At 44.2% G+C, this 25,609-nt stretch overlaps 1 protein-coding gene across 2 annotated transcripts in view; it reads right to left on the bottom strand.

Annotated features, from left to right (window-relative positions):
• LOC101428853 (orphan sodium- and chloride-dependent neurotransmitter transporter NTT5) overlaps positions 1–16,841 on the bottom strand; it is a 34,635-nt gene extending 17,794 nt beyond the window's left edge. Inside the window, exons 1-8 of one of the 2 annotated variants that reach the window (XM_058280567.2) lie at positions 16,613–16,841; positions 3,655–3,759; positions 2,592–3,058; positions 2,035–2,192; positions 1,725–1,851; positions 1,335–1,510; positions 1,006–1,116; positions 579–820 (exon numbers count right to left, since the gene is read on the bottom strand). In XM_058280567.2, coding sequence (XP_058136550.1) covers positions 579–820; positions 1,006–1,116; positions 1,335–1,510; positions 1,725–1,851; positions 2,035–2,192; positions 2,592–3,058; positions 3,655–3,704 — 1,331 coding nt within the window. In that variant the 5' untranslated portion in view covers positions 3,705–3,759; positions 16,613–16,841. Of the gene's footprint in view, positions 1–578; positions 821–1,005; positions 1,117–1,334; positions 1,511–1,724; positions 1,852–2,034; positions 2,193–2,591; positions 3,059–3,654; positions 3,760–16,353 lie in introns of both variants that reach the window. The other variant, XM_058280566.2, reaches the window with a different exon arrangement.
• Between the last annotated feature and the right edge of the window lie 8,768 nt (positions 16,842–25,609).

Here is a 25,609-nt window from a genome sequence, read left to right on the forward strand (position 1 = left end):
CTGAAAATTCACTAAAGGCAAGGACTATGGTCTGACTCATCTGTCCAAATCCCTGTGGTAGATAAAAGGTATTTTCAAAACCTCTGATGAAAATAACGCTTAAAGAATAAAAAAGTGGATGAGCAGATGAAAAGGTCTCTAGTACTGAGGGTCCTTTTAGGGTTTAGAGAGCCCTAAATTTAGGAGCCAACAGTTAAGCATGGAGCACTAACATAACAGAGGGCCTTAGAAGGTTTTCCACATGGTTATGGCCTTACATACTATTCTGTTGTATACCTGGGACTGCAGTAATCTAGAATATTTGCCATCTTTGACATATTTCCATGGTGGTACTCTGAGGTAAGACTTGCAATCTCTCAGGTTGAGGATTTCCAGGGTCAGAAAAGGGTTCTGAGAAGGTTACTATATGACAGGGGATTCTATTATTCCTATTTTTAGTTATAGGAGGAAGTAGAGCCTTGCAAGTGCACCCAAGGTAGAGATATGGGAACGTGGGTCTTTGCAGCACCCTTAAGGTTAGGGTCGTTGGGTTTTGTGTTCCCCGGGGCTGGGATCCTCAGGTAAGGAGCTGGCCTTACCTCTCGTTGCAGCGGTGTATGATGACTGTGGCCCAGAAGCCCAGCACAGAGAAGATGGCTGGTATGACAAGCAAGATGGTGCCCAGGTTGACCAGGACCACAGCAAAGGCGTCACTGAGACAGTTGTTGGACTGGGGCATGTACGAAGAGAAGGAGGCAATGGTGCCAAAGCCTAGGCCCAGAGCAAGCAAAACATGGATCCCCACTTGGTGCCACACATTTATGGAGTACACAGCTGATATCTAAAAGAAAGAAGACAAGTATAAAGGGTCTCATAAAAGAGAGAGGAGAAGATAACAGAAAAGTCAGGGGTAGGGAGGACAAGTAAGATAACAGGGAGTAAGATAACAGGGAAAGGGGGGCTTAAAAACAGGCAGCTACTGCGCCCCTTAAGACCTGATGGGGGAGTGAGGAAGACAGACCTAACCTTGACAACCACCAGATGTTGAAGGCCAAATAATGCCCCGTCCAGCAGTAGACTCCGAATGAGTAAACTGAAGATGATGAAATAGGGGGACAGTACCAAGATATACATTGCCTGAATCGAAAGGGGGACCATATTAGCAACCAGATACCAGTAGGGTCAACAGTCAACAGGAATCAAGTTCTGAGTCAGAAATTAGTATGAGTTAGAAGACAGCTTTCAGCAGGGGCCAGTGGAAGTAAAAGGCCAGGGAAAGTGAGAAATTAGAAATAATAATTAGTTGAAGGCTAAAGCATCTGAGAATGTTAAGGAGTTCAAAAATGGTGGCTCACCTTGCCAGTGCTCTTGAGCCCATTGATCATGATACTACCAATAAGAAACCAGAACAAAAAGAGGGGCACGCTCAGATGGAAGACCGGTGGCCCACCACCATCAATGCTGTCTGAGGCCTCCAAGGTCCGGCGGTACCAGAAGTACGTGGCAGGTGTCGTCCGTAAACATTCAGGATCTGGGGGAACCTGGCTTTGGACACACCTGCTAGACAGGATGACCCCTCCCTTCTACTTTATTCTCTCCTCCCTTTCCTCACTTCACCTTCCCCCTCCCATTTCTTTTTCCTTTTACTATCTTCATCCTTATTCTTCCTCACTCCTTTCTCCTCCTCCAAATTCCCTTCTACTTCTCAGTTTCCCCCTTCTCCTCCATTTTCTCTTCCTCCTCACCAAAACCACTGGAGTTCTTCAGTAAGGGACATCTCTCCCATGGAACAGGATTCTGGATTGATTCACCCAAGTAGAATAAGTTCCAGGCAGTTACTGCACTGAAGTACAAGCCCACAATGAGGCACACCTGGGGACAAGGGAGGAGGTGACTGGGGGGGAAGGGTGGGAGCAGGAAAAGGGAGGGGAATTGTCAGAGGACTGGGAAATTGGAGAGACTTGACCCATGTGAAGTCATGGGATCCCTGCCAGGGCAAGGGTTGGGATGGAGGTGGGATATAAAGGGCAGGCTGGGCAGCTCAGGGCTCCTCACCATGAAGCTGGCATAACCCAAACCACCAATCCAGGGGCTGATGACCTTCCACGCACCAAGGCTGCTCTGCCGCAGCCCCTGACCAGCTGCCATCTCCAGGAAGAGGAGAGGAATCCCGATCAAAAACAGCATGAGGACGTAGATGATGAAAAAACTGCCTGTGCAGGGAATTCAGGGAGGGACTCTGAAAACCATCTAGCCTTTCAGTGGCTTCTTCAGGGGTCCAGGAAAACATGCTTTCCCCTAGTGATCTCCCTCAGGGCCAGGCATCAGGACTCAACTGCTTCCAAATCCCCCAATTCCAGGTGAACTGTCCCCTGGCCCAATTCCTGGAAGACAGAGACACCCAGTTTCCACCCCTGCCCCTGGCCCAGGCCTCCATCCCTACCATCCTCATGTTCAGTTATCCTGTGCCTCCACCCCTCTTGGGCACCTGGCTACTGTCCTGCTCAGAGTACCAAGTCTCCAACCTCTACATGTCTCAGAGACCCTAGAGTTTGAAGCCTCTGGCCCGTTATCCCCACATGGATCCAAGTCGTGGTCCCCCGCCTTACTACCTCCATTATGAAGCCACAGATGGGGTAATCTCCAGAGGGTGAACGGCTTCAAGGTGTAGCCCGCCTGGGCCAGGATGTAGTCAATTTTGTTAGACCAGAATGGACGGGAGGGAAGGACCTCATCCTCTTCCTTCTCTGTCACCTGCATCTTCTCAGCTGAAGGTTCCTTGTTCAGGTCTGAGGCAGCCTCCATCTCCCCTGCAGAGGTTTGCTTAAAATGGCTCATCCTGGATTGAGCCTCCTGAGCCTGGGTCTCCCAGGCCTCAGCTTGTGCAGCCCAGGCCTCTGAAACCAAGGCCGTTGCAGACCAAGTCTTTGTGCCCCAAGATCGGGTTTCCGAGGCATTTTCAGAAAGCTTTGTCTCAGCAGATAAAGTTTTTGTTGGCAAGGATTCTGAAGACTGGGACTCAGTCTTCACAGGAGCAGCTCTGTCTTCCGCAAGGGAGAAGTTGCCTTCCTGGGTAGACCTTAAGGATACCAAAAACTGTTGATTTTAGATGTTAGAGCCAAGGAAAGACTGAGTTCCAAATCAATCCCCAATGCCTCCTTAAAGTGAACCTTTCATTTCTGTCCCTACCACCACTGAAATTAAAATTACAAAAAAAAATCTCTTGTAAAAGTTTTACTTCTTAGAAATGTTTTGATGCAAGGGTAGGGATGGGCACAGCCCAAGCTAAGAGTCAGGAATCCTACTCAAAGGGATGCTGAGAACTTTGAGGTATACTACCTAGGGATGGAGATACCACTTATAGTGGGCTTTTAAATCAATAAAATTATTTTAATCCTGAATCTGTCTTGTAACCTTGGGAAGTTGTTTACCTTTCTGAGCTTTGGTTTTTCATCTGCAAAACATCCAGGTCTCTGCTCAACTATCACCTCATCAGAAATACCTTCCCTGCCCACCTATCTAAATTAGCAGTTACCTACCTACCACTCTCTCTACCCTACCCACTTTATTTTTCTTCATAGCATCTCCTACCCCTCATGTTATTATCTATGGATTTATATATTCACTGTCTATCTCCCCCACTGCTCTATCACCAGCCAGAGGAAGATGCTCTACCTCCTCCTATCATGGGCCGCTCTCCTCTTTGCTCTCCACGCTCCTGGCATTCTGACCTTTTGTTGGCTCACAAAAACCTTTACCAGGAAATAGGCAAGGAGTGTCCTAAAAAAAAGAAAAGAAAAATCCAGGCTGTTGAAGGAGGGGAAGAGAGAGGGAGCTGAAGTTTTCTTTCAGGAAGGCAGGGATATGCTATCCAAAAGCAGATACAATGGGTAGGCTTTAAGGCAGCAGTGGCACACCTGAGTCACATGGATAATCAGCAGTGAGATACACTTTACAAAAAGAGTTCTTGGTAGCTCAAGAAAATGTTTATAATTGAATGATAGGGAAGTGGACTTGGCCCAATGGATGGGGCATCCGCCTGCCACATGGGAGGTCTGCGGTTCAGACCGGGCCTCCCTGACCCATGTGGGGCTGACCGATGTGCGGTGCTGATGTGCGCAGGAAGTGCCCTGCCGCATGGGGTGTGTGCCCTGTGGGGAGAGCCGCCCAGTGTGGGGGTGGGTGCAGCCTGCCCAGGGGTGGCACCGCACACACGGAGAGCTGACACAGGATGACGAGACAGAGGGAGATGTGGATTCCCAGTGCCGCTGATGGGGATGGAAGCTGTCAAGGAGGAGTGTGCAGTGGGTGGGTACGGAGAGCGGACAGCTTGGGGAGGGCGGGTAAGGGGAGAGAAATGGATAAAAAATAAATATTTAAAAATAATAATAATAATAATAATTGAATGATAGATATAAAAATCAAAACTAAAATGAAAATCTTTATCCTTAGTTCTTTCTCTACTGCATTTAAAAATGCAATTACAGGGAAGCGGATTTGGCCCAATGGATAGGGCGACCGCCTACCACATGGGAGGTCCGCGGTTCAAACCCTGGGTCTCCTTGACCCCTGTGGAGCTGGCCCACGTGCAGTGCTGATGCGCGCAAGGAGTGCCGGGCCATGCAGGGGTGTCCCCCACGTAGGGGAGCCCCATGCACAAGGAGTACACCCCGTAAGGAGAGCCGCCCAGCGCGAAAGAAAGTGCAGCCTGCCCAGGAATGGCGCCGCCCACACGCAGAGCTGACACAACAAGATGATGCAACAAAAAGAAACACAGATTCCCGGTGACGCTGATAAGGATAGAAGCGGTCACAGAAGAGCACACAGCAAATGGACACAGAGAGAAGACAATTGGGGGGGGAGAGAAATAAATAAAAATAAAATCTTAAAAAAAAATGCAATTACAGAAAAGGCTGAAAGGAAACACATCGATATATGAAAATGTTAGGATTACAGGTATTTTCATATCCTTTCTGCTTCTTAAATTAGTTTTGCAAACTGTCTACAAAAAAAATAAGCACTACTTTAATAATCAAGAAAAATATATATCAATTGGTAAAAATAAAAAGGTGATACTAGAAATACTAACAAAATTAATTTTTAGAATAAATAAAATTTTCATTTTAAAAAGGTGATACACTAGATACAGTCAGATTGAAGGGGTTCTCACCAGCCAGATCTGGGAGAATTAGAGCATCAAAACAAATAATAATAAAAATAATAGTAACAGATGAGAACCAATAGAATAAAATGAGAATCCTTGAATTCATAGTGATATAAATAAAGAGAAGTAAAAGCTCTTCTTTACAGTGGAATGCAAACTAATAAATGTATAAGTGGTGGAATCAGAAAATCATTTGGAAACCGTCAAAGGAATAACTGGCTCAGGAAATGGCTTATCAATGATTGTTAACACTAGAGAGTGAAAGTCTGATGAAGAACAAGGCATTACATAGTGTTAATGTATCTCCCACAAGATACTTATTAGGGAAGCAGGCATGGCTCAACTGATAGAGCATTCATCTACCATATGGAGGGTCCAGGGTTCGATACCCAGGACCTCCTGACCCATGTGGTAAGTTGGCCTGTGCGCAGTGCTGCCGCGCACAAGAAGTGCCATGTCACACATGGGTGCCCAGGCATAGGGGTGCCCCGCGTGCAAGAAGTGCACCTTCCAAGGAGAGCCACCCCATGTGAAAAAAGCGCAACCACCCAGGAGTGGCACTGCACACATGGAGAGTTGACACAGCTAGATGACGCAACAAAAAAGAGATGTGGTTTCCCAGTGCTGCCTGACAATACAAGCGGACGCAGAAGAACACACAGTGGATGGACACGGAGAGAGCAGACAACGGGGGAAAAGAGGAAAAAAAAAGATACTTTATTAATTACAAACAAACAAACCAAAAAACAGTACCTTTACAGTGTCAGACACTATCTTAACCAAGTAATAAAAGTCAATTGGGGGAAGCAGAGGTGGCTCAACTGATACAGCATCCACCTACCATATGGGAGGTCCAGGGTTCGATATCCAGAGCCTCCTGACCCATGTGGTGAGCTGGCCCATGCACAGAGCTGCTGTGCACAAGGAATACCGTGCCACGCAGGGGTGCCCCCATGTGGGGGTGCCCCATGAGCAAGGAGTATACCCTGCAAGGAGAGCTGCCCCGTGTGAAAAAAGCACAGCCCGCCCAGGAGTGGTGCTGCACACACAGAGAGCTGACTTAGCAAGATGATGCAACAAAAGAGATACAGTTTCCCAGTGCCACCAAAGGTGCAAGCAAACACAGAAGAACACATAGTGAGTGGACACAGAGAGCAGACAACAAGGGGGAAGGGGAGAGAAATAAATAAAATAAATCTTTAAAAAAAAAGTCAATCGGGGGAAGTAGATGTGGGTGAAGTGACTGGGTTCCAACCCACCACATGGGAGGTCCCTGTTCGATTACCGGGGCCTCCTGAAGAAGACAGCAAGCTGCTGTGACAGGCTGACACAAGATGATACAACAAGAGACACAAGAAGAAAAACATAATGATGAGAAACACAACAAATCAGGGAAAGGAGGTGGCTCAAGCAATTAGGCACCTTCTTCCCACATCTGAGGTCCTGGGTTTGCTTCTCATACATTCTAAAGAAACAAGGAAGGCAGGAAGCGGACTTGACCCAGTGGTTAGGGCATCCGTCTACCACATGGAAGGTCCGCGGTTCAAACCCCGGGCCTCCTTGACCCGTGTGGAGCTGGCCCACGCGCAGTGCTGATGAATGCAAGGAGTGCCCTGCCACGCAGGGGTGTCCCCCATGTAGGGGAGCACCATGCACGAGGAGTACACCCTGCAAGGAGAGCCACCCCATGTGAAAAAAATGCAGCCTGCCCAGGAGTGGCGCCGCACAGAGAGAGCTGACACAGCAAGATGACACAACAAAAAGGGACACAGATTCCCAGCACCACTGGCAAGAATGCAAGCAGACACAGAAGAACACAAAGAGAAAGGACACAGAGAGGAAACGATGGCGGAAGGGGTAGGGAAGGGGAGAGAAATAAATAAATAAATCTTAAAAAAAAAAAAAACAAGGAAGATGAACAGACACAGCAAGTGCAAACAACGAGGGGGTGGGAGAAACAAATAAATAAATAGTCAATTGATATCATGTGCTTCCTGATATGAGTATTGGAAATGGTAAAGATGTGGGTAACCATAAAAAAAAACTGATTTTTACTCTTTATTTATTTAAAATACATGTGAAAGTTTAAGCATTATAACTTAAGTTGTGGGTTTTATAGTATATGTAGATTTAATAATATGAAAAGTATAAAGGAGGGGGCACAAATATTGGACCCATACAGTTGCAAAATTTCTACATGTTATGTGAAGTGCTAAAATGCTAACTCCAGAAAGGGGAAGTTTAGGGTTGTACATGTAACTGGAAGAAAAGCTTCTGTGCTAAACATGGGCAAGTGTGGCATAGTGAACCCTGTTGCAGACAATGAATGTAGTCAATAGTACAAACATAAGAATGTTCTTCTATGAATCAGAACAAATATATATTAATATTATAAGATGTTAATAAAGAGGGTTGGATCTGAGCTGAAAAGCACCTAAAGTATGGACTGTACTGAACAGTACTATATGAATAATTTTTCATCAACTGTAAAAATGAAAGAGAGAATTATTCTAAGGGACAGAAACCAGACACAAAGTACAGTATATTGTTTTACTTCATTTATATAAATTGTAAATATAAATAAATTCATAGAGATGGGTTTAGATTAGTGGATATGTATGTGAGGGGAAGGACAGAGGGACTGAAAAATGACTGCTAAGGGGTACAGGGTTTTTCTTTTCATTGTAATGAAAACACTCATGGTAATGAATACACAATTCTGTGATTATACCAAAAGCCATTGAAGTGTACTTTGGATGGATTGTATGGTATGTGAATATATCTCAAAAATATTGCTTTTTTTAAAAAGTTAAGGGAAGTGGATATGGCTCAAGCAGTTGGACACCTGCCTACCACATGGGATGTCCCAGGTTTGGTTCCTGGTGCCTCCTAAAGAAGATGAGCAAGACAGCGAGCTGATGCGATGAGATGACACAATGAAGAGACACGACAAGGAAACACATTGAGAGACACAACAAACAGGGAGCGGAAATGCCTCCCACTTAGGAGGTCCCGGGTTTGGTTTCTGGTGTCTCCTAAAAAGAAGATGAGTACACAACAAACAGACACAGAGAGTAGACAGTGAGCGCAAACTACAGGGGTGGTAGGGGGAATTAATAAATAAAATAAATATATATTTTTTAAAGTTAACTCTAAAGACTACCAAGATTGAATTGCAATCCCAAGAAAAATTGCTAAAAAAATGCTGCAAAGAGTTATAACTATAAAGATAATAAATTAAACAGACTACTAAAATTTATTCAAACAACCCAAAAGACAGGAACGAAAAAAGCAAAACAGGCAAACAGAAAACAAATAATAAAATGGGAGACCATAATACCATATTAATAATTACTTAAATGTTCCTGGATTAAGCATTCCAATTAAAAGGCAAAGACAGTCAGAATAAATAACAAAGCAACACCCATCATATGCTTCTGTAAGAGGGTGTTCAAAGACAAATGAAAGTAAATTAATGGAAAAATGATATACCATGCAAACATAATCATAAGAAGTCTGCAGTGGTTACATTAGTATTGCATAAAATAAACCTCATGATAAAGAGGTTTAATTTATATATTATCAGATATAAAGACATTTGCTAATGATTAAAAGGAAAATTCATTAGGAAAGCAATAATTTCAAATGTGTATGAACATAATAACAAGCCTCAAAATACATGAAGAAAAAATTTTAAGAAGCCAAGGGAGAAATAAACGAATTCCACAATCATGGCAGTAGATGTCAACATCCCTCTCTCATTAATTGGTAGGAAAAGGGACCAATAAATCAGGAAATATAGAGAGGATCCAAAAAATGTTATCAACTGATTTGACTTAATTGCTATTTATAAAACCCCAAACTGGAGAATACACATTCTTTATAAATACCACATGCTGGGCCATAAAACAAGTCTCAGTAAATTTACAAGGACTTGCAATCACAACAAATACATTCGCTAATTAATTTAATAGCTACAATGTAATTTAAATTTAAAATCAGTAACAACCAGATATTTAAGGAAGGAAGCTCTGAATATTTGGAAATTAAAGAAATACACTACTAAATAGTCCATAGGTCAATGGTCAAAGTTGAAATCATACAGGAAATTATTAATATAAAATATTTTAAACTGAAGAATGATTAAACTATCAAAATTTGTGAGATCCAGCTATGCAATGGTTGGAGAAAATTGTATAGTTATATTAGTTAGCCAAAGGGGTGCTGATGCAAAATACCAGAAACTGATTGGTTTTCATAAAGGGTATATATATGGGGTAGGAGCTTATAGATACCAGGCCATAAAGCATATGTTACTTCCCTCACCAAAGTCTATTTTCAGGTATTGGAGCAAGATGGCTGCCAACAGCTGGGAGGGTTCAGGCTTCCTGAGTTCCTCCCTTCATGGGGCTTGCTTCTCTTTCCTCTATGAGCTTACTTCCCAGGGCTCCAGCTTAAGGCTTCAGCATCAAACTCCAACATCAAAAACCCTCAAATTCTGTCTTTTGCCATGCCTTTTATCTGCAAATCCCTACCCACTAAGGGGTGGGGACTTAACACCCTAATGGTGTGGCCCAATCAAAGCCCCAATCATAACTAAATCACACCCGAGGTACAGACCAGATTACAAACATAACCCAATATCTATTTTTGGAATTCATAACCATATCAAACTGCTACACTCCACTCTGTAATTCCAAAAAGACATTATAATATTCAAAAAGAACCTTACATCAGTAACAATATAAGTACTAAATCATATCACAATCAATTTAAAGAAATACAGTTTGTCTTGGGGCAAAGTCCTGTCTGCTTCTGTGATAGATCTCTAACCTTACAAAACAATTTATTTGTTTCCAATACACAAATGGACAAAGGATAAACATTTTCATTACAAAAAGGAGAAATTGGAAGGGAAACAAATAATGGATCCTCTACAGTTGAGTAAACCTGCAGGGCATCCTCCATTCAATTTCAGTCTGAGAGCCATTCTTAAGATGATGGTTTCTTCTCCTTGGTGCCTTATGGGGACCTGTCCTTTCCATATTCTTGCCCAACAGCCATTTTCTTGACTCCACCCTCATCAAGCATCTGGGTGTTGATGAGCTCCATCCTCTATGCACCCTGGGGTAGCAAAACTCTCCCAGAACATTGGGCAGGAACATCCACCCTCTTCAGACTTCTGGGGTAAACTCACCCTCTAGTACACAGGGGTGGGGTTCCTCTCTTGACCCAAGGTGACGTCTTAATTCCAGATGTCAGCTGCCATGGTTTTCCTCTTGAAGTCATTTCCCCATCAATCTCTCCTTTCCATGTCCCTTTTATTCCAGGCTGACAGTGGTTTTGTTCATACAGCTCTCTCAAAAACCTTGTTAGTTTAGCATGCAGGAAACAGGGGTCCAAGCCATCAGACAGTGAGACTTTCCACAAGTCTTTCTGTTGGAGGTTTGCAATAATTAACAAGCTGTAGCTTAGTTTTCCCTGATATTTATTGGGAAAAGGCTAACCCCATCCCCCATAAGCCTACATGTCCAAGGCCATGGCACTTCCCCCACAGATTAAATAAAGAAACCACATAGAGACCAGAGTAAAGGGAAATGGAAACCTTCCCTACATGCATATCAGAGGGAGATAAAATCCCTATAGAACAAAGAAATATTTGCTCCTGAAGCATTCCAAGAAACCATAACTCCCTAACCCATTATCTTCTAGTCACTGTCAGGGAAAGCTTTCATCTCTAGGGCTTCCTATTGGTCCCTGCACTTCACTCAGACCCTCAAACCCCTCCCACCAACTATCATTCCCCTGCCTAGGAAAGTTCTGTATAAATTCAAGTCCCCCACTTCCAGGAGTGGACTGAAGTCTCTCTTCAGACCCCCACCATGCTGGTGGGGGGGCTGAAGTCTGTTCTTCAGACCCCCTCCATTGGGAGAGCTTCTCAATAAATCTTTCTTTGTCTAGAGTCATTTCAGTCTCCATGTCCCAATAAAGGCCGTATCTTCTCCAACACTTTCCTAGATAACTGCATCTTCAATCTTGATTTACCAGTTCCAAGTTTAGTTAAGTCCTCCAATGGTGCACTTCCATCTGGGAGTTTGATTTCTAGAGGTTTGGAAATTCCAGAATCAGTTTCTGTTTTCTTTGTGTCTGACAGTCAGTCCTCAGCATATCTCTCTCGTCTAGCATTTTGCTATAAGCTGCGAGCAGAAGCCAAGCCACATTCTCCAGGTTTACTTTTGAAATTTCTTCAGCTAAATGCCCAGGCTCGCCATTTTCAAATTCTACTTTCAGTGAAACACCAGGAGTTAATCTTGCTAAGTTCTCTGCAACTTTAAAACACAGATCACCTTTCCTCCAGTTTCCAATAATAGTTTCATCATTTACTTCTAAGGCATCATAAAAAGTCTCTTTAGCATCCATATTTCTATCAACAGTCTTTTCCAAGCACTGTAGGCCTTTTCTTCCAAGCATCTCACAATTCCTCCAAAAAATACCCCTTACCCATTTATAAAACCGTTCCAGCATTTTGGTAATAGCAAAAGTACTTCTCCACTCCTCGGTACCAAAGTCTGTATTAGTCAGCCAAAGGGGTGCTGATGCAAAATGCCAGAAATTGGTTGATTTTTATAAAGGATATATATATGGGGTAGGAGCTTACAGATGCCAGGCCATAAAGTATATGTTACTTCCCTCACCAAAGTCTATTTTCAGGTATTGGAGCAAGATGGCTGCCAACAGCTGGGAGGGTTCAGGCTTCCTGGGTTCCTCCCTTCATGGGGCTTGTGTCTCTTTCCTCTATGAGCTTACTTCCTGAGGCTCCAGCTTAAGGCTTCAGCATCAAACTCCAACATCAAAAACCCTCAAATTCTGTCTTTTGCCATGTCTTTTATCTGCAAGTCCCCACCCACGAAGGGGAACATGGCCCAATCAAAGCCCCAATCATAACTCAGTCACACCCAAGTACAGACCAGATTACAAGCATAATCAAATATCTATTTTTGGAATTCATAACCATATCAAACGACTAGAATAGTTTTACGTGTTTATATTAGAAAAGAGGAAAATCTCTAACGGATGACCTACACAAGTTAGAAAAACAAAAGCAAAGTAAATCCAAAGTATGAGGAAGGAAGGAAATAATAAATATAAAATCAGAAAATAATTAAATTAAGTAGAAAAACATAATAGTGGGAAGAAGTGGTTCAGGCGACTGGGCTTCCACCTACCACATAGGAGGTTGCTGGTTCAGATCTTAGTACCTCCTAAAGAAGACGGCGAGCTGACACAAGAGACAAAAGAAAAGAAAACATAATGAGAGACTCAACAAAGCAGGAAGCGGAGGTGGCTCGAGTTATTAGGCACCTCCCTCCCACATCAGAGGTCCCATGTTTGGTTCCTGGTGCCTCCTAAAGAAACAAGGAAGACGAACAGACACAGCAAGTACAAATAACAAGGGGTTGGGAAAAAATTAATTAAATAAACCTTACCAAAAATAAAAGAAAGAAAAACATAATAGAGAAAACAAAGCCAAAGCTGGTTCTTTAAAATGATCTTTGAAATGATCACAAAAACTGATAAAGCCCAAGATAGGCTGATATAGACCAAAAAAAAAAAAAAAGAAACACAAATCACCAATATCAGGAATTAATGAGGTGTTATTCCACATAGCCTACAGCCATTAAATGGAATATAGAATATTATGATAATTTTATGCCAGCAAATTTAAGAACACAGATGAAATGGGAGAATTCCTTAAAAATACAACTTAACAAAATGGCCACTGGGTGAAATGTAAAAACTATATAGTCCCATATCTACTATAAAAATTGAATTCTTTATCAAAAACCTTCCCACTTACATTATTAAAAAGAAAGCTAAAAATACAACATAGGACTGTACAGCATAGTAAAACCTCATGTGAAATATGAATATGGGTAATATTGTATATATAAGACTGTTTTCCCTTGAACCTGAACAAATGTTATATATGTTGTTACAAGATGTTTATATCAGGAAAAAAAACGCCATTATGCTAACTGAAAGAAACCAGACACAAAGTACTACATATTGTATGATTCCATTTATAGAAAACATAAATATAAATTAATTTATAAAGATGGAATTAGATTGGTGGTTATGTAAGGCTTGGGAAGGATAAAGGGATTAAGAGGTGACTGCTAAGGGGTGTAGAGTTTTCCTTTTTGAAGAATGAAATTGTTCTAAAATTTTTTGTGGTGATGAATGCACGACACCTGATTTTACTAAAAGTCAGCGGTTATACACGTTAAAAGATTTTATTGTATATGAATTTATCTCAATAAAACTGCTTTTTTAAAAAAACCACACCTTTTTAAAAACTTAGAATCAGTAAATTGTGGTTACCAGGGATGGGAGGAGAGGGGAGTAGGGAGTTACTACTAAATAAGTATGGGTTTTGGTTTGGGACGATGAAAACAGTCTGGAAATTGTGGTGAAAGTTACACAGTGTTGTCAAAGTATTTAATATCACAGAATTGCCCACTTAAAATGGTTAAAGTTATTTTTATGTATATTTTACCACAATTAAAAGTAAATAAAAAAATTTTAAAGGAAAAAAGAAATTTCCCACCAAGAAAAAAACTAATTGTGGTAAATATCCTCATGAACATTAGATGAAAATCCTCAACAAAGGTTGCAAATATATAAAAGGGATAATACATAATAAGCCTGTGGGGTTCATCCCAGAAATGTAATGTTGACTTAACACTCAGAAGTCAATTAATATAATTCATATTCTAACAGAATAAAGGGAAAAATAAGATGATCATTTCAACACATTCAGAAAACAGCAATTCAAAATCTATTCATAATAAAAATGGTCAGTAAATTAGGAATAAGGCACTTTCTCAATCTGATAAAGAGCATCTACAAAAACCATACAGCTAACAAGATCCTCTATGAAGAAATATTGAATGCCTTCCTCTTAAGATTGAGGACAAGGTAGGCATGCCTATTCTTGCCCTTCTATTCAACATTATACTGCAGGTCCTAGCCAGAGCAATGAGGAAGAAAGAGGAGGCATAAAATTGGAAAAGAAGTAAAACTTTCTCTATTTGCTGATAGCATAATTGTTGAGTTAGAAAATTCTAAGAAAACCATGAAACCACTAGTAAAATTGACAAACTTATCAAGGTCTTAGAATACAAAGTCAATAAAAAATTAAATGTATTTTTATATACTAGCAGCAAACAGCTGGAAAATAAATTTGAAAAGCAATTCCATTTATAAATCAACAAACATATAAAATTCTTAGGAAGATATTTCTAAAAGATTTATTTACTTATTTCTACACATACACCCCCCCCCCCCATTGGTTTGCTCTATGTGTTCTGTGTCTGCTTGTCTTCTCTTTAGGAGACATGAGGAACCAATCCTAGGACCTTCCGGAGTGGGAGAGAGGCACTCAATCTCTTGTGCTACCTCAGCTACCTGGTCAGCTATGTCTCTTTTTGTTGCATCATCTTGCAGCACCAGTTCTCTGCATGGGCCAGCACTCCACGTGGGCCAGCTCTCCAGTTGGGGTAGGTCATGGCACAGGGCAACTTGCCTTCACCAGGAGGCCCCAGGAATCAAACCTTGGACCTCCCACATTGTAGATGGGAGCCCAATCGCTTGAGTCACATCTGCTTCCCATTTGGGGAAGATTTTTAACAAAATATTTATAAGATCTCTACATTGAAACTACAAAACTGTGGTGAAAAAGAATAAAAGACCTAAATAAATGGAGAGATACAGCATGTTCCCAGATTGAAAGGCTCAATACAGTTAAGATTTATATTCCTCCCAAACTGATCTACAGATTGAACACAATCCCAATCATAATTCCACCAGACTTTTTTTGTGGAAATTTACAACCTAAATCTAAAATATATATGGAAACACAAGGGACTTTGTAATATAGAAAACACTACTGAAAATAAGAACAAAGCTGGAGTACTGAAACTACCTGACTTCAGGACTTACTATAAGCCTACAGAAATTAAGACACTGAAAAACTGGCATAAAGATCAACAAGTAGATCAATGGACCAGAATAAAGCTTAGTGGAGGGGAGTGGGTGTAATTCAGTGGTTGAGCATTTGCTTCCCATATATGAGGTCCTGGGTTCAATGCCCAGTACTTCCTTAAAAAAATAAAAAAGCTTAGTGAATGGGTTTAACAAGAGGATTAGATTTTACTGAAGAAACAGTTCACTGAAATAGATAGGCCAGAATAGGCCAGAAAAGTAACCAAGAATGTAGCACAGAGAGATACAGATGTGGAAAATATGAAAAAGTTAAAAATGGAAGTTAGGAAAACAGATATGCCTCAAGTGCTCGAGCTCCTGCCTACCACATGGGAGGTCCCCGGTTTGGTGCCTGGTGCCTCCTAAGGAAGATGAGCAAGACAGCGAGCTGACCCAAATGGCAGCTGCAGTGAGCTGACGCAACAAGAGACACAGGAAAACCCAATGAGAGACACAACAAAGCAGGAATTGGAGGTGGCTCAGAAGATTTGGTGCTTCCCTCCCACATCGGAGGTCCAGGGTTTGGTTCCCAGAGCCTCCTGAAAAGAAGACGGGCACACACGAGCAGACACAGCAAATGCAAACAACGACGGGGGTGGGGAGAAATGAATAAAATAAATCTTTAACCAAAAAAAGGAAGTTAAAAAAAGTTTTAAAGGTCTGACAAATGTTTAATTGGAGTTCCAGAAGGAAAGGAGAGAAAATGATGCAGAAAAAATATCTGAAAAGGGTAAACCTGAGAATTTTCCATAACTGATAAAACACACGTTATCTCAAATGCAAAAACCCCAAAAAAGTCCATGGGAGTCAAAAATAAATCTAAAACTTCTTTAAAAATAAGGTTTGTTATATGAAAAAATAAATCTATATCTAGATATATCATTGTAAAAAACACTTTAATTACAAAAAGAATGGAGAGTATCTACAAGGGAGGGACAGGGAGGTGACATTCTATAGCAAAAATGGAAACCACAATACAGGAGTAGGACAGGCGCAGGGAAAAGAACTGTCAGACCCATCTTAGCCACTTCCCCGAGGACCAGAGAAGCCCTGGCGGTGGCGCAAGGTGTGACCCCTACACCATCACTGCCCAGCAACCCCTCTCCCAGGTTCATGCCCACGGAGGTGTTCAGGCACCCCAGCAATATCCATCTGCCTCAGTTTACCTCCTTCCCTGAAACCACAGCCTTCAGAAAGGAAAGCTGGGAGCTGGTGTCCAGGTTCCTCGAGGAGCGGACGGAGCGGTCCCTAACAGTCCGGTGACTGCTGCTTTCGCCAACGAGCTGGGGCTGATGGCCGGCCGTTGAGAAGAGCGGGCGAGAGCTTTGCCCCAACTGATTCAGGGGGCCAAGAACTGAAGGCAGCTTCCTAGGTCCCCCGGGAGAAAAAAGGAGGGTAGGAGGGAACTCACGGCCTACTTGATACCTCGGCTCCAGACGGCCCAGGGCGTCCAGCAGCTTGTGACCTTGTGACCTCGGGGAGTCGGGGGCCGGCCTCTCACACCCCAGACCGATCACGGCTTCAGGGCTCCCCCGGGCCAAGTCACCCGCATCCTGGCCTCGGAGCCCTTGCCCGGCCCTTCGGTCCAATCAGTAAGGTGAAAGTGAGGTGGAAGAACCGTCAGACGTGTAACCTGGCGATCCCCGCCGGCCTTTTCAGAACTGCTCAGCCCCAAGGTCGCGCGCGACGCCCAGCGACGCAACTCACGCCCCGCCTTTCCCGCCGTTTCTGCGCGCATGCGCCGCTGCTCCCCCAACGCGCACCCTTCCGACCTAAAGGAGGATTTCGCCACTCTGCCCTCAACACCCCGCCCCCTAAATCATGCGCACGCGCAGAAACCCTCGGCCCGCACATGCGCAGCTGCGACTCTTGTATTCCTCTTTTTAAATCCGTCTGTTCTTCCTCCTCCGCCCTCCGCCACCCCACAGGCCAGGCTCTTGGCCGGGCCCCTGCCTGGCGCTTGTGTCTTGTTTCCACTCCCCTGAGCAAGGGTGGTGGTAAGTAAGTAGGAGGCTTGATCGTCCATTACATTCCTTCTTGCCTTCAAACTTTCGACACTTATTTAAGGATCCCCTGCCAGTCACCAAACCTTAAATATGCACCAAGAAGCTCCTTGAAAAGCTCTTCAAAGAGTTCAGAAATCTATTAGGGTTGTAGACAAGAGGCAAAAACTCAGCCAGCCAGCACCATATGAGTGAACCATCTTAAAAGTGGGTCCTCCAGCCCCAGTCAAGCCTTCAGATAACTGTAGCCCTAGCTGATATCTTTTTTAGGAGGCACAGGGGAATGACCCCAGGACTTCCTACAGGGAAAGCAGGTGCTCAACCACTGAGCTACACCTGCTCCCCACTGGCTGACATCTTAACTGCAGCCACATTAGACACTATGAGCCAGAGCCAGCCAGCAAAACTTCCCCCATTCCTGACCCACAGACACTGTGTGAGATAATAAATGTTTATTGTTTTAAGCTGCTAAATTTTGGGTAATTTGTTACAGAGCAAGAGATAAGTAATACTATGTTAGAAAGAAAGCTGCACCTGTAAGAGAACTAAAGCTCACTCAATTGTGAAGAAAAGAATTTTATTAAGGATCTTGCAAGAACAGGCACACCACCTGGACAAAATGGCCAGAGCACCAAACAGCAAGAAACACTGACATTTATACCCTAAACCTAACACGCAGGTCCCTCCCATGTTCCCCATCGATTGGGTACTTCAGGGGTTACAGCCTATCCAAATCGTCTAATTAAGTTCCGCAGTTCCACTCTCAGTCACCGCTCCCGCGTTCCCTACTCTCCAGCAGGCTGGGCAGGCTTGGGGCTGCTGTCATTCCTGGTGCACTTTTCACATTTGGTGCAGTTTCCCCTATTGACCCCACCTCCAATTCTCACCATTGGCCCTTCTCACTTTGACCCTGCCCCCAGCACTCACCATTGCCCCCCTCCCATTTTGGTGCCACTTTTCAAATTCCTGGCACACAAAAGCCGCTAGAACCCCTTCCCCTCCCTCCTCAAACGACAGAGCGGCTCTGGCTTCCACTTTGTGAAAATTAAACTTAACCCTTTCCCACATATTAGGATGGGGGGTAGAAAAAGAGAGGAGTCAAATTTGACTCAAAGACTTGGACCTCGGGAAGCGGACTTGGCCCAGTGGTTAGAGCGTCCGTCTACCACATGGGAGGTCCACGGTTCAAACCCCGGGCCTCCTTGACCCGTGTGCAGCTGGCCCACGTGCAGTGCTGATGCACGCAAGGAGTGCCGGGCCATGCTGGGGTGTCCCCCACACAGGGGAGCCCCACGCACAAGGAGTGCACCCCGTAAGGAGAGCTGCCCAGCGCAAAAGAAAGATCAGCCTGTCCAGGAGTGGCGCCACACACACGGAGAGCTGACACAACAAGAATAGACAGATTCCTGGTGCCACTGACAACAATACAACAATGGAAGCAGACACAGAAGAACATGCAGCGAACGAATAGACACAAAGAGCAGACAACTGTGGTGGGGGGGCGGGGCGGGCAGGAAGGGGAGAGAAATAAATAAAAAATAAATCTTAAAAAAAAAAAAAAGACTTGGACCTGAACAATTGGAAAATGGAAAGGAAGAGGACTGTGGTGGAGGCAGGGGTAGGATCAATAGTTTCATCTTGTAAGAAATGGGGATCAGTTTGGTTTTCACATAGAAGTAATTAATATAAAGCAGGGAGGGGGAAAATATTAATTAATGTAACCTGGCAGCCTCCTGCCTCAGTCTCCCTCACCTGGGTTAAGCAGCAACCAAAGAAACCAGCTTAATCCAGTCCTAGAGCTGGTAAAAAAAAAAAAAGATGCACAAGAAAGAGCTAAAGGGCAGCAGATGTGGCTCAAGTGATAGCACTTCTGCCTACCATATGGGAGGAGCCGGGTTTGATCCCTGGGGCCTCCTGGTAAAGAAAAAAAAAGAGAAAGTGCGACCATGCAAGCAAGTGCCCGTGTGAGTGCCCGTGCAGAAGCCAGTGCCCTCGCAAGGGCCCACGTGGGGGCCCATGTGGAAGCCAGTGCCCGCGCAAGTGAGTCATGCAGCGAGACGATGACACAACGAAAGAGAAACAAAAGGGAGAGCCAAGGTGAAGCGCAGCAGAAACCAGGAACTGAGGACACACAAGTGACAGGGAACCTCTCTACAGACCAGAGGTCCCCAGGATCAAATACTGGTGAATCCTAGAGGAGAAAAATGAGAAGACAAAGAGAGAAATAGATACAGAAGATCACACAGCAAAGGGACACAGACAACAGAAAACAGCAGGGTGGGGGGAGAGGAGAGAAAATTTTAAAACTTTAAGAAAAAGAAAAAAAAAGAGCTAAGTCAATACCAATTCAGCACTAAATTCCATTCCTTATTTGGCAAAAGGAGCAGGTAAAAGCCAAAATGGGGTAAAAGCCTGCCCAGGAATGGCACCGCACACATGGAGAGCTGACACAACAAGATGATGCAACAAAAAGAGACACATTTTGCTGGTGCCGCTGATAAGGATAGAAGCGGTCACAGAAGAACACACAGCAAATGGACACAAACAGCAGACAACCGGGGGGTGGAGAGGGGGTGGAAGGGGAAAGAAATAAAAAATAAATCTTAAAAAAAAAAAGCCAAAATGACTGGAATGTGAGGGGGGGGAATGTTCATCAAAAACTGGGGGGACTTGTGTGGGAAACTTAGACCTCTCGGATAAGCTGTAACCTCTGAAGTATCCAATCTATGGAGAAACAGAGGAAGGGCTTGCGTGCTAGGTTTAGGGGTATAAATTGTGTCATTTTTCCTTGTTCAGCAGGCCAGCCACGGTTTCTAGTTGTGCACCCCTTCCTGCAAGATTAAAAATAAATCTTTTCTTCTCCACGATTGGGTGAGTCTTATTTTCCTCCAGAAGGAAATTTCTTTCTTACAACTTTGTGGGCATGTCCAGGATTCTGAAGCTTCAGAGAGCAGACCCCTGGGGTAGACGACGGCGGGGGGGGGGGGGGGGTGTGCCCTGCTGTTTAAGTGGTCTTGGACTCCACCGGCAGGGGCCTCACCGCTGGCAGCCAAGAGACCCAAGAACAGATGCTTAGATCTGCTGATTGTGGACGAGAAAAAGGGAACGGAAAACCTGCCTCTCGTTGACCAAGTGACTCCGTGCATGGACCAAGGTAAGAACAAAAGCTATTAAGTATTACCTTGGTGGTCAGAAATTCTGATGAGTCTGAGGTTGATTGTGCATGGATGAGATAGATGCGTGACATACTGGGTGAAGTGTGTGCAGAGTCCCAATTAGAATTTCCCTTCTCCCGCGAGGGAAAGGGCCAGAAATGGATGAAGCAAAAGATTCGAGAGAAAGAAACCCAGATGAGATTCTGAATGGGAAATAGAAGAGTTGGTCAACTGGGAAAAAGGGGAAAGGGGTATCTGTAGGATCCCCCCAGAGATATTCCTCCAGATAATCCATTAGGGAGGATGTTAAGGCACTGGACCAATAGTGATCGGACCAGGGGAAAAGACAAGAAGAAAATGATTAAATACTGCTGTTATGTCTGGACCAAGGAAAGTATTTTACTGCCTGACATATTCTGGCCAAAATCTGGGGCAGATGAGTATTGACTCTGAGCTGACCTTGTACTGTATGTTAATGAGAAAATACCCTTCTCCAAAGAAGAGTCTAATAACTATGCCATGTGCTGGTTAAAGGGAAAGGGGGCCACTCTCTATCCTATGAAAGCTGAAAATCTAGACCCAGAAACTAAGCCTGCAGGAACTAAGGCTGCAGAAACTGAGGTTGCAGAAACTAAAGCTGCAGAAACCAAAGCCTGGGACCCCCTGTCTAATCTCCCTCCTCCTTGTGTTCCCCCTCCCCTCCCAGGAGAAGGGCCATCAGACTTGGAGGGCCCAATAGAACCCATTGTAAGCCCTGGGGAGCCGGAAAATCAAAACAGCCCCACCGATTACAATCCACCAACAGCCGAGGAAAGAATTGGAATAGTGTAAGAAAGATATACAAAATTTCCCATTCCCCAGAGCACCTGAGGAGAAGAGAGTGAAAGAGCAAACCTCCAGTGAGCCTTTGTATCCACTGAGAGAAGTACCCATGGGACCACGGAAGATTGGCTATGTAAATGCCCCACTGACAAGTACTGAAGTAAGGAACTTCAAAAAGGAGATGAAATCTCTCATGGAAGATCCAGCAAGGTTGGCTGAACCAGTAGATCAATTCTCAGGTCCTAGTTTATACACCTGGCCCAAACTTATGTCCATACTGAATATCCTCTTTACGGGAGAAGAAAGAGGAATGGTGCAGAGGGCAGCTATGAAGGAGTGGGAAAGCCAGCATCCACCCCGACAGGGGGTAATGGCAGCAGAACAGAAGTTCCCAAACACAGACCCTAATTGGGATAATAATGACCTGGGGGACAGAGCACAAATGAAAGATTTTAGAGACCTTATTCTACAGGGGATCAGATTGGCCGTACCCAAATCTCAAAACTTGAGTAAGGCCTCTGAAGTAGCCCAGGAGAAGGATGAAACTCCCTCTGCCTACTTGCAACGATTGAGGGACCAAGTGAGGAAATACTCAGGGATGGACCCGATGATCCTGTGGCTCAGGGAATGTTAAATTCAGCTACATGAAGGGGTATTGACCTGATATTCAGAAGAAGATCCAAAAAATAGAGGGGTGGATGGCTAAGTCATTGAAAAAGTTATTGAGAGAGTCCCAGAGAAAGTGTTTTTAAGGAGAGAAGAGGAAAAGCAGAAACAGAAAGCAAAGGTTGTGATAAGCACAGTTGACCACAGGGTTAAGAAAAGATTGCAGATGAGTCAGGGAGGAAACAGGCAGAGGTGAGATAAAGATGCAAATGAGCGTATTTAGATAAGGGGAGGTGGAAAATGCAGGGCTCTGCAGGGTGCTATCGCTGTGGGAGGCCTGGTCATTTCAAAAGGGAATGGCCAGGTTTAAAGAAAGAGAGTCAGGGCAATCCCCCTCAGGAATTTTAAAGATTAAGGGGGTCTGAGGCTCCTCACTTCAAAAGCCCACCAGGAGAAGTGAATTTGACTCATCGCATAACGCGTCCATCTACCACATGGGAGGTCCAGGGTTCAAACCCCGGGCCTCCTGACCCATGTGGTGAGCTGGCCCATTGGCAGTGCTGATGCGTACAAGGAGTGCCCTGCCATGCAAGGGTGTCCCTGCGTAGGGGAGCCCCATGCACAAGGAGTGCGCCCCGTAAGGAGAGCCGCCCAGCACGAAAGAAAGTGCAGCCTGCCCAGGAATGGCGCTGCACACACCGAGAGCTGACACAACAAGATGATGCAACAAAAAGAAACACAGACTTCCGGTGCCGCTGATAACAACAGAAGCGGACAAAGAAGAACACGCAGCAAATGGACACAGAGAACAGACAACTGGGGAGGGGGGGAGGGGAGAGAAATAAATAAATAAATCTTTAAAAAAAAAAAGACAATTAAAAAAAACCAAACAAACAAACAATCCCCCAATCCCCCTAAGGGGAGTCAGGGACTTCAACCCATCATCAAAGGCCTCCTTTGGGATGGACTCTTAGAGCTCTGTATGCCCCCTTCAATTCTCCCATCTTGCCCATTCAGAAATTGGATGGTACTTGGAAGATGGTACACGATCTAAGGGCTGGGAAGCAGCTGTGGCTCAAGCAGTTGAGCTCCTGTTTACCATATGGAGGACCTGGGTTCGATCCCTGGGACCTTCTGGTAAAAAAAGAAAAAAAAAGAAAAAAGATGCCTCAGAACAGTGTGGTGAAGTGAGGCACGAAAAAGATGATGACACAACCAGATAGAAAAAACAAAGAACAAAAAAAAGATCTAAGGGCCATTAATCAAATTGTTCAGGTTCAACACCCAGTAGTCCCAAATCCATACACTCCCCTTAGTAAGATCCTCTGCCATCATAAATGCTTTAGTGCAATACATCTAAAGGATGCCTTTTGGGCCTGACCCCTTGATCCAGAGAGTAGGGACTTGTTTGCCTTTGAGTGGGAGGATCCCTCCCCCGAAAGAAAACAGCAATATAGGTGGACAGTTCTACCCCAAGGCTTCACAGAATCCCCCAACCTCTTTGAGCAGAAACTGGAAAAAGTATTGGAGAAATTTGCAATCCTGTCTGAAATTTCCCTTTTACAATATGTAGATGATCTGTTAATATCAAGTGAAGAAAGGCAGACAGTGGTCCAAACAACAAAGAGCTTATTGAGGAAAACGGACTTTGGCCCAGTGGTTAGGGCGTCCGTCTACCATATGGGAGGTCCGCGGTTCAAACCCCGGGCCTCCTTGACCCGTGTGGAGCTGGCCATGCGCAGTGCTGATGCGCGCAAGGAGTGCCATGCCACGCAAGGGTGTCCCCCGCGTGGGGGAGCCACACGCGCAAGGAGTGCGCCCGTGAGGAAAGCCGCCCAGCGTGAAAAAGAAAGAGCAGCCTGCCCAGGAATGGTGCCGCCCACACTTCCCGTGCCGCTGACGACAACAGAAGCAGACAAAGAAACAAGACGCAGCAAATAGACACCAAGAACAGACAACCAGGGGAGGGGGGGAAATTAAATAAATAAATAAATCTTTTTTAAAAAAAAAAGAGCTTATTGAATTTCCTGGGAGATCAAGGGCTAAGAGTGTCAAAAAGTAAGCTACAATTTGTAAAAAAAGGAAGTCAAATACCTGGGTCATCTCATTAGCAAGAGAAGAAGGAAGATAAATTCAGAAATAATTCAGGCCATTACTTAATTACCTCTTCTCTGGACAAAAAGAGAACTAAGAAGATTTTTGGGATTGGTGAGATATTGTAGATTATGGATAGATTCTTATGCATCCCAAACCAAGGGGTTATACCAAAACCTGTTGAAGGAGGAGCCTGACATATTAGAGTGGAAGGAGGGGGAAGTAAAGGCCTTAGAGGGGCTCAAACGTGCATTGGTGCAAGCCCCTGTTCTAATCCTCCCCTCCCTCGAAAAACCTTTCCATCTGTTTGTGACAGTAGATAAGGGGACAGCCTTGGGAGTCCTAACCCAGATCTGGGGAGGCCAAAGGAAACCGGTGGCCTTCCTTTCCAAAATCCTGGATCCTGTCTCCAGGGAATGGCCAGGGTGTGTTCAGGTTGTGGCAGCAATGGCTCTCATAGTAGGAAAAAAGCAGGAAACTGACCTTGGAGGGGCCTTAGTTGTCAGCACCCCTCATCAGGTCAGGACTATTTTGTCTCAAAAAGCAGAAATGTGGTTAACAGATTCCCGAATTCTGAAATATGAGGCAATTCTAGTGGAAAAAGATGATTTACTACTTACAATAGATCATAGTCTGAACCCAGCCTCTTTCCTTTGGAAAGGTCCCAACCAGGTAGAAACTCCTGAACATGATTGTTTAGACTTAATTGAACACCAAACCCAAGTCCAGCCCGACCTAGGGGAGCTTCCCTTACATTCAAGGGGAAAGTTTCTCATAGATGGGACTTCTACGGTCCTGGAAGGAAAAAGGCACAATGGCTATGCTGTTGCTGATGGGCTAACTTGTGAGGTGAAAGAAGCTGGCCGACAGCCCAATGAATGGCCGGCTCAGACTTGTGAGCTGTATATGTTAAATCAAGCCCTTAAATTGTTAGAGGAAAAAGATGGCACAGTCTACATGGATTCTAAATATGCCTTCAGTGTGGCCCACATCTTTAGAAAAATTTGGGAAGGGGATTGATCAGTAGCAGAGGGAGGGAATTAGTCCATGTAGAACTGGTAAAATAAGTGTTAGCCAGTCTGCTCTTACCAAAAAACAATCCATGGTACATACGAATGGACATCAGAAATGTCACACTTTCAAAGCAAAAGGCAACAGATTGGCTGATGGTAAAAGGCAAAGAGGCTCCCCTCTGTTCTCCTCTGGAATGGATGGTCCTGATACCTTCCATCCACAAAGAAATTGGAATCCCTGTATTCTCTGAAAAGGAAGTAAAAAAACTAGAACAATTGGGGGGACCTTAGATAGCCAAGGGAAGTGGCTCCTCCCAGACAGCCAGCAGATATTGAATAAGCAAATAATGAGGGAAGTACCAGTGGTTTTGCACCAAGGGAGTCACTAGGGGGTACAAACCATGTGTGACCTGGTCCTCAAGCATTTTGGGTGTGTAGACCTTATACTACAGCCAAACAAATAAATAAATGGTATGAAATCTGTCAGAGAATTAATAAGCAAGTTTTAAGAAAGAAAGTGCCAAGGAGAAGGGACCCCAGCCTCAAACCATTCCAGAATATTCAGGTTGATTATACTGAAATGCCCCCCTGTAGGTCAACTAAAATATGTTCTGGTTATTGTAGATCACCTAACAAGGTAGGTAGAAGCAGACCCTCTAGCTTCAGCTACAGCATCGAGAACTTCAAAAATCATCCTTGAACAAATCACTCCCCAGTATGGGTTAGTAG

This window comes from Dasypus novemcinctus, chromosome 18 (genome assembly GCF_030445035.2).
Source record: "Dasypus novemcinctus isolate mDasNov1 chromosome 18, mDasNov1.1.hap2, whole genome shotgun sequence".
In the NCBI taxonomy this organism is placed as follows: Eukaryota; Metazoa; Chordata; class Mammalia; order Cingulata; family Dasypodidae; genus Dasypus; species Dasypus novemcinctus.